This window comes from Crocodylus siamensis, chromosome 6, assembly GCF_052110815.1.
Source record: "Crocodylus siamensis isolate JL-2025a chromosome 6, ASM5211081v1, whole genome shotgun sequence".
Taxonomy (NCBI): domain Eukaryota; kingdom Metazoa; phylum Chordata; order Crocodylia; family Crocodylidae; genus Crocodylus; species Crocodylus siamensis.
Window position 1 is genome coordinate 54,550,026 of NC_143400.1, and position 9,449 is coordinate 54,559,474.

Sequence of the window (9,449 nt, forward strand, 5' to 3'; positions counted from 1 at the left end):
TAGCCAGCTGCTGTCAGCGAACTTCTCTCTTTCCCCTCCAAGAACAGTTAATCCCATCCTGAACCAGTGTTCAAGACTAGTAAAAGGCTGGCAGCTGGGAAGGAAAGAGAGGAGAGGGGGAAATGGGGTTCCCTATAGAGGCTTTACAGTTAGGAGAAAATGAGTAAGGGACATTGCTACAATGAAACCCTGACTTTACAGGTCAAAGCCTTTAACGGTTTCTATTTATAGTTCTACCTTTTTAAAAAAAAAGGTAAAGAGATTTTTAATGGCAGTTATTCTAACAGGAACGGTCAGCAATTACTTCCAGGGAAACCCCAGGCCTAACAGAATGGTTTAACAATGTAGCAAGATTTTCATTAATTGTCTTATCCCCTCTCATGGACACAGCTCCCGCTGTCCACAATATTGTGCATGATTTTCATGTCTGGTTATGAGATACCAAGAGAACTAAAAGTGGGGGAGCAAACTCCCATCATTCCCTGGGCTCTTTCTGAACTAACGCCCCCATCAGACCTGAATCCTCCCTGCAGAGCAGGCCTACGGGAACACAAGTCCATTCTCGTCTAGACTACCCAGGTCCTTCTCCTGGGTCCATCGCAGTGGTACCTGTATGCTTTGAGGCCCTAACAATCCCTATTGCCAGGCCCCAGATTGGAAAGGTCTCCTCCAGCTCACTCTTTTGCTGAGAAATTTCTGCCATCTGCTCTTTTGATGGAAATTAGAAACCCACAGCAGGGTCCCATCCCCTCCTCTTCTCCGACATGGGAAGGAAAAGTGGAGCAGAGCCAAGAGAGCTGATGACTCAGTGTTTGTCTCGCTCTCCACTAGCATGCCAAGGGGACCAAGGGGCTGTGCACGTGGGGCACGCACAGGCTTTAGGTGTGCACATCTCCAACTGAACAGGGCTCTAGGTAGGCCCCAAGTGGGGTCCAGCTCCAGGTATTCTGCAGCCTCAGAGATGGAAGGACACTGCCTCGCAGAGGGACTTTCTCCTCTCTTTGCTCTTTGGAGGGAGGTGAGTTTGCAACATCCTGATGGCTCCCTCACCCAGCCCCCAGTGCAGGGGGTGTGGATGCTTTGCTTCAGTGGCATGTGGGCACAGCCCTTAGGTTTCCTCCTGCATCTATAAAACCCTAGCTCTGAGGCAGAGGTGCTGTATCCCCTGGACTCTGAAGATGCTGCTCTTGCTTCTCCTCCCTGTGACCTTTCTCCTGCCTGCTGGCACTGGTGCTGGTGAGTGGAACTGGGGCGGGAAGGGGTGACCTGGTTTTTTCAGGCCCATTTGCTAATCCTGGCCCTTCCCAAGGAGGAATGTTTCTGCATTGATGTCTCCCTCAGGCCTGCAGCATTGTAAGGTGGAAGGGACCTGGAGGTTCAAGTAGCCCAAATGCAGACTGGGCTTCTCCTAAATCACCCCAGATAGACATCTGTCCAGCCTCTTCTTGAAACCTCCCAGTGATGTCCTCCCCTTAATCTCTTTTTCCCCCAGGATAAAGGCATCTAATGCTGACAACTGGGCACAGTTCTCCAGTTGAAACCTAACCTGTGCTGAGTAAACTGGTGCTAGCACTCCTGTGCCTTGCCTTCTGCTAATGGAAACTGATTTTACTTATTTTGTGTTAGGATCATATTTCTGACTTGTGTTGAGTTTATCACCCATCAAAACCTCTGATCCTTCCCAGCAGCTCTCCTGTCTAGGCAGCCATCCCCTGTTCTGTGTTTGTGCATTTATTTTTAACCCCTTAGGCATAGCACCTTTCATTTGTCTTTGCTGAATTTCATTTTGCTCTCTATAGCCCACAGGAGACATCTTGAATGATAGATAGATCTGTTCATTGACACATCTTGCCATTGATCTATTCATGGTTAGTCTTTGCTTGTTATTGGTGTTACTGGTTTTACTGGTTAGCCAACAAGTTATGCAACTAACTAATGGTAATCCTATCAGGCCCATGTTCTCCAGTGTGTTGAAAGGACCTAGGAAAGAGTCTGCGGAGGGGAAGCCCACTGTGGGATCTCCTCTCCTCAAAGTCCCTGAGAAAAAGAGAGAAAGGCTGAGAGGTAAAGGTAGATAGTGATGATATACAGAAAGAGACAGAGAGAGACTGACCATGGGTTTGGGGTGCAAAACAGGGATGCTGGCTAGGAAAAGAGGGAAGAGGTTTAGAGGTCTCTGGTTCCCACATACCACCTACTGAAACAGGGTTCAGAAAGTACATATAGCCCCATCAGCTACAAGCATCACTGCATAGAAATGTCTTTGCCAATGGACCTTATTCAAATATTTTTCCTTATGAAAGCAGGCTTTGATTCAACTCTCCCATGGGCTTCTGTGGCACTCAGCTGCGGACCAAATCTCCACAGTGAACTACAGCTTACACCAAAGAAAGCTTATAACTACCACTTATACCAATAAAAAGACTTGTCATGGGATGAAGAATTTTATGCTTTTTTCAGAGGGGATGAACTTGTAGCCATTTAAATATTTTTACAGAACCCCTCCCCCCCCATTGGGAAAAATTGGGATTTCGACAAAGCAAAAGTGTTCACAGACCTTTGTCTGTTGTCAGTGAAAGTTTCAGCTTCTCAGTGGAAAAATGCAAAAATCAGAGGGAATTGTTTCATTTGAAGCGTTTAACAATTTTCTTGCCTTTTGTTTTTGGTTCTTGGTGATTTACTACATTTTTTTTTGGTTAATTTTGTTATTTAATTGGTTCACATTGTAGTTGTTTTTCACATTGTGGTTGAACTATATTCATTTTAGGCAGATTTTATGTTCATGATTTGTTTAGGCATTGGTAGGTTTTGTGTTTTTCTTTCTTTTAGTTTTCAGCCAATTTTCTTCAGATGTGTGTTTCATGGAAGAAAATCCCCTTCCAAATAGGCAGTTGCATGTGTGATTGTACAGCTCCCAAGTTACCTCTTTCACCGCCTGCTCCCGTACTTCTACCCACTTCAGCACAGACTCTGCAAGGCTGAGACCGAAGCACCATTTCCTTCCCTCAGTGCTGCGGAAGATGGAGCTCGTGGTCTATGTTCAGTCCAGCTCTGCTCCTTTTCTCACACCCCTCAAGCACAGACTAGTGAATATAGGGCAGGGGAGAGGATTGGGGTCCCGAAGGGAGTAGGGCTCATGTCCGGGAAGGGATGACACCAGCATAAATGATCTCTTACTCTTGACACTGCTGGGCTCTAGCTCAGGGGTGGGCAAAATACAGCCTGTGGGCCGGATCCGGCCCGCCAAGCACTTCCATCTGGCCCCTTGGGACCCCCCAACAAATTGTGCCCCGTCCAGGCCTTCTGCCTACAAAGGTGAGAGTGAGGCTCCCATCTGTACACACAGCCCCTAAAACTACCCTATTGCCTCGCTCCCACCGTCATGGGCAAAAGTGCCCAGGGGGCCCAATGTGCAGCTTCCTTGTGGGGCTGCTGCTGCCACAGCCCCCGTGGGGGACCTGCTCCCTTCCCAGTCTCTTGCTGGCTCCGGGCAGCCGGTAGCCTGGAGCGTGGGGCTGGTGGCAGTGTGGAGCCCTTGGCCAGGGGGACAGGAGGTGGTGGCAGTGCAGAGCTGGGGTGGGCAGCGTGTGGGTGTGGGGACCACCCATATGACCCCCCATGGTGTGCAGCCCTGGCAAGTGGTGGCATCAGTAACAGGCAGGGTTGCTCAGGGTGGGGTGTTGCTCCAGCCAGTGCTGCACATCGCAGCAAGGGGTGCGGCCTCTGCATGGCTTACTGTCACTCCCGTGCAGCCCCTGCATTCAAACAGCAGGGAGAGAAGGCCGGTGTGCTGGAGCCAGGTGCCTTCCCTGCCGAGGCTGCGCAGGACCAGAGAGAAGCTTCAGGCTCTGGAGTGAGCTGCGTTCCCTGCCCTGTAGGCAAAAGCACCTGGGGCTTTCCTCCCCTGTGGGAAGGCAGCTCGCTTCTCTCTGGTGCTGTGCAGCCCTGGCAGGGAAGGCACCTGGCTCCAGCACATGGGGCTTCCCTCCCTGCTGTGCTAATGCAAGGGCTGCGCAGGAGTGGCAGGGAGCACCAGTAATACAGGCAGCCACTTGGAGGCTGCACCCCTTGCTGCATTGTGCAGCGCTGGCTGGAGCTGCACCCCTCTGGGTGCCTGCACCCTGTGCGCCCCACCTGCTGCTGCACCATGGGGAAGTGCGGGGATCCCCACTCTACCCCCAAACTCCCTCACACCCACATCCTGCCCCCACATATACACAACCCCCCAACATACCTTATGCCCCCCCACATAGCCATACCCCCTCAAAACCCCCCCACAAATGCACCCACATCCTACCAGCTCCCCACCCTCCACAATACACCCACTACACAATATATAAAACTAAGAATTTATTTTTGAGTTAATTATACAATCACCTCTATATTCACTATGCAAACAAAAATCTTCACAAAACTATTTTTGTAATACAATTATAATATGTTATAGCAGGTGTTTGACTTTTAAGTGTATGATTTAGGTTTATTCTGGTTCTAAGATGGCAACCCTCCCCCACTTCCCAAAAGGAGTATTTCCAGGAGACAAGGGGAAGGCCTTCCAGTGGCAAAGATCAGGGGTTAGGGTAGTTACTTTGTCATGTTGGATTCTTAGAAAACCCCAATTCAGATCTTTACGCCAAGCAGGAGACCTGGCCTGGGGGGTTCTGCCTTCAGCTCCGTTCTCTGGCACAGACACCCCATGTAGTCTGGGACAAGTCACTTGAGTTGGGAGATTCACTGATGGGCACTAGGGACCCTTATGCATGTGTGGTCTCTTCCCCCAGGAAAAATCATTGGAGGACGGGAAGCCAGGCCCCATTCCAGGCCCTACATGGCCTTTCTGGATGGACGACGTGGTGAAATGAAGTATATGTGTGGTGGGTCCCTGGTGCACGAACACTTTGTCTTGACAGCTGCTCATTGCAGTGGAGAGTAAGTGCCTCTTTCCCCTGCATGTGGCTGGGAGCTCACACTTCTTCACAGGTCATTGCAGAGGAGCATTAACACATGGGGGCTGTGAGAGCAGAGGCCACAGCTCTGCTTTGCGCTGGACCTATCTGAGCACTGCCCTGTGCACCTGCTAACCCCAGGGCAGGTTTAAAGGCAGCATGAATTACAGGAGCAGCACTGTGGTATGCTAGCTGAGGTCCAATATCTTGACCCTAGTCTAGTTATGGCTGATGTACACCAGCTGGGCCCTGGCCCATTGACTCTGATGAAAGATGGAGCCTAGGGCACATCGGTAGGACCCAGAGGCAGGGTGCAAGCTGTGCAAGAGATACTTTTCTGTTTCTTCCAGCAAGGGAGGGGGAACCAGGTCAGAGGCATGGTGGGCACCAGGGTGCTGTGAAAACAAGAGCCCTGGTGAATAGTTAGGACAGGTGGGCTCCATTGCTGTTGGGAAGGTGCTGTGAATAGTGCCAATTGTCCTGGAGGATACAGGCTCAGATCCCATTCCCTGCTGCCCTGATCCAGCCAGTCCCCTGTCTCCCCCCACTTCCGTGTCATGATGGCTTAGGCCCATGAACCCTGCAGGGAAATATCCCATATTCCAAATGAACCAGCCATTGCTCTTGCCCTGGGGCCTTATTGGAAATGGCCTCCATTTTGTAGGGACAGGAAGCAGTGGGGGAGGAGGGGTGCACATAGGTCTTTTCCCTTTCATCCGCTCGGCACTAACACCCTGATCTTCTCCTTGGGACCCCTGTAGCCAAATCATGGTGCTGCTGGGAGCCCACAACATCCATAAGAAGGAAGAGAGTTGGCAAGAGATCAAAGTGCATCGCCAGATCCCATATCCCAGATATAAGAAAAAGACCAGGGAAAACGACATAATGCTACTGCAGGTACCACTCCAATTGCATTGTTCCACACTTGGTGACCTTGTACCACTACAGACACTCCTCATCCTCCTATCCTGCCTCTGGGACCTCAGAGTACTGCTGTTCCCACCCCTATCTCCTCACCCTGCCCCAGTGAATTCACACTCCTCCAAGCAGTCCACCTTGTCAAGTGACCTCACCTCTAGTGACCTCACATTGCTGCCAGTACAATCCATAACCCTAACGCATCACTCTACCCTTCAGTGACCTCACTGTGCTGTAGGTACCACCCCAAACCAAGCAACTTGTCTTTAGTGACCTTGCAATGCTTCTGGTAGTTTCTTCCATCACACTGGTGAAGGCAACACCCTCATTTGTACCACCCCTCTCCCAGTGACCTCAAAAAGTTGCCAGTTCCTCCCTATTGGCACCACTACAATCCCAGGGACTTCACACTGCTGCATGTCCTTCCTCCATCATGTCTCCAGTCTCACAGTGACCACACAGTTGCAGGTACAACCTCAGTCAAGTTACATGACCTCCATCTCCCCAGTGACATGGTGTCATAGAATCAGGTGCCTTCTAACCCTAATTCTCTCAAGAGGTCACATTTAGTCCATCCCCTGCTCAAAGCAGGACCATCTCCAACTAAATCTTCCCAGCCAAGTCTTTGTCTAGCTGGGTCTTAAAAGCCTCTAAAGACAGAGAGTCCACAATTTCTCGGATAACCTGCTTCAGTGTTTTACTACCTTCTAGTGAGAGGGCATTTTACCTAAACTTCCCTTGCTACAACTTGAGCCCATTGCTCCTTGTTCTGTCATCTGCCACCACTGAGAACAGTCCAGCTCCATCCTCTTTTGAACCTCCCTTCAGCCCCCAAAACATCTTTGTTGCCCTCTGCCAGATTCTCTCAAACTTGTCACATCCTTTCTGTAGTGGGGGGCCCAAAACTGGACAGTTCTCCAGATGTGGCCTCACCAGTGCCAAATAGAGGGGAATAATCACTTGCCTCCATCTGCTGGAAATGCTCCTACCGGTGCAGCCCCGGATGCCATTAGCCTTCGTGGCAACAAGGGCACACTGCTGGCTTATATCCATCTTATTGTCCACTATAAGCCCCCAGGTTATGTCCACAGCTATCATCCTAATTACAGAAGTCTGCTTCCAATGTCTCCATAAGGCTGTTGATACCTCTCATATCACATCACCCTGTCCCCAGTGAGCACGCAAAGCTGCAGGTGCTGCCCTATCACATGACACTCCCACAAGTGATCTCAGTGCTACAGGCATGACCCCACCATGTTACCCTCCCTCCAGTGACCTCAAAACGATGGTGGTACAGTATCTATCACAGCCTCCCCTAGCAAACTTAATGGCTGCAGGTTGCAACCCTATCACATCACTCCTGCCCCTGTGACCTCTATGATGTAGGCATTGTCCATATCAAATAACTTAATTCCCAGTAGCTCACCATGCTGCAGGTAGAGCCCCATCACATCACTTTGCCTTCAGTGACCTCATAACATTACCTGTCCTTACCCATCACATCATCTTTCCCCTATTGACCTCACAACATTGTATTTATTGTCCATCATTTTATCCTGCCTCCAGTGAGCTCACACTGCTCATCACAGGACTCCTGTGACTCATCTCATCTTCCGTGCTCCTGACCGTGACTCTCATGCTGATCCACATGCTTGGGTTTTCTCTCCATGGCAGCTGGAACGCAAGGCCAACCTGAGTGAGCAGGTGGGGATCATCCGCCTGCCACAGCCTGGGGAAGCTGTGAAACCAGGATCTGTATGTGGCGTGGCAGGCTGGGGCCAGACCAGTGTGACGTTTGGGGACTCCTCCAATGTGCTGCTGGAAATAGATCTGGAGGTCCTAGGGGACGCCATCTGTGAAGACCACTTTAGCTGCTATTTTGATCCAAGGAGCATGCTCTGCGCAGGGGATTTCAAGGGGAATAAATCATCTTTCCAGGTAAGCCTCCAGCTGGTGCCAAGGAAGGGGAAAGTGCTGAGACCAGCTCAACTCATGGGTGTTAGGTGATGCTGACACTGGCTTGGCCAGCAGGTGTGAGGTGACACTGAGGCCAGCTTGGCTTGGGAAGGGGAAGGAGAGTGCCACCACTGTGCCAAAGAGAGGAGCAAGTTGGTCAGAGATGATTATCTCACATCTGGATTTTATTTTACAGGGTGATTCTGGGGGGCCCCTGGTGTGTGACAGGGTGGTCCAGGGCATCATCTCTTGGGGGCCTGATAATGCTACCCCTCCTGAGGTGTACACAAAGGTATCCCGTTTCATACCCTGGATAAAGAAAGAGCTGGCAAAGCTGAAGAAGCCCTTGGACATACCCGGGTTCTTTTCTTGACCATGAGTGTCCTTATATCCACAACACAGACAGAGCCTGAGGTCCTACTGCCTGCACCTCCACCTTAGAGACTGAACAAAATAAACTGGAACCAGACTGGGAGTAAAAAACAGGGACAAAGGTTGCAATGACAGTAGCAGCCTTGATTTCATCTAGAGAAAAAAACAAAGCAAGTTAGAAGCAAAACAGGACTGTTATTTTGGAATTAAACTTTCAAATTAGAGCAAAATTAAAATTTTAGTCAGAGAGAAAGTGAAAACATCCATTTTTAGGCAATGAATAGCGAACCCCCTCTGAACTAAAAGAAAATGAAGTTTCAGCTCAAAAGAGGTATTGGTATTTCAAACATAATGAAATTAAGCTTTCAACTGACGACACAATACAAATTCCAGTTTGCTTTTAGATAACTAATTCACTTTAGCGTTAGAACCCAACCGTTACCAGTTCCTTTTCTTTTGTTTCAAAATACCCACACAAATTCTAGAAAAGAAACATTTTTGACAAAACCATAACTGTGGTAGGAATTTTTTTCCTCAGTCACAAAGCTACAGCCAGGTCTGCTCTTCAGGGCTAGATATCACCAATACAGGTGTAACTGGGACCTGTGACCTTATGAAGCTCAAGCGTATTTGTATGCCAAAAAGTTAACCTATGATATACTTGTACCCATTGCACTGAGTTCTCTTTTACCTCCCCCTTACTTATCCCATCTGCTTGTTAAGTTCACCTGCTATTTTGCATTCCTGCAATGAATAAACATTATATTAAAGCTAACAGGAGAGGTTTATTTTTGGGACGTTAATGAACGTCATAAAAACCTGACATTTGAAAGAGGAGTAGCATCTAACAGGATTAGCAGGGCTCTGGTTAGTGCCAGAGAAAGTGCTCCACTCACTGAAGACAGGAATAAAGGGACCTGGATGATGTGGAAATGCTCAAAGACTGACATGAGGAATAATCAGCTACATGAGGCATGGATCACAACTGTGGCTGGAGGCATTTGGGTAATGCCAGATGACCAAGTAGATGGAAAAAGGTGTGTGTAAGAGGATGGGGAATGGATAGCTGCATGCACTGTTGCTCACAGAAATGTTAAGCCTTGCCCTCTATCTGGTCCCCACATCTCTTTGTGGCTTTTTAAGTTAGGATACTGGCTGTTTGCAGGTATATGCCTGTATTTCTTGGAAGGGGAAGACAGACCTCCTATGGCTTTTACATATAAAGGAATTTTGCATAAAAGCCTGGAGTACACTAGC

The 9,449-nt window shown here is 49.1% G+C and overlaps 1 protein-coding gene across 1 annotated transcript; it reads left to right on the forward strand.

Annotated features, from left to right (window-relative positions):
• Positions 1-1,178: 1,178 nt before the first annotated feature.
• On the forward strand, positions 1,179-8,327 carry LOC149862851 (mast cell protease 1A-like). Its single transcript, XM_090052226.1, has 5 exons — positions 1,179-1,236; positions 4,782-4,929; positions 5,708-5,843; positions 7,539-7,802; positions 8,017-8,327. Exons 1-5 carry the CDS (start codon positions 1,179-1,181, stop codon positions 8,191-8,193), a joined length of 783 nt encoding a protein of 260 aa, XP_089908352.1. The 3' UTR covers positions 8,194-8,327.
• Positions 8,328-9,449: the final 1,122 nt, after the last annotated feature.

Bases quoted from the DNA above. Each gene is read 5' to 3' on its own strand.
- LOC149862851 (XM_090052226.1), top strand. From the start codon at position 1,179: ATGCTGCTCTTGCTTCTCCTCCCTGTGACCTTTCTCCTGCCTGCTGGC. The intron at 4,930-5,707 runs GTAAGTGCCTCT...GGACCCCTGTAG, and splicing joins GCTGCTCATTGCAGTGGAGA to CCAAATCATGGTGCTGCTGG. The intron at 5,844-7,538 runs GTACCACTCCAA...TCTCCATGGCAG, and splicing joins ACGACATAATGCTACTGCAG to CTGGAACGCAAGGCCAACCT.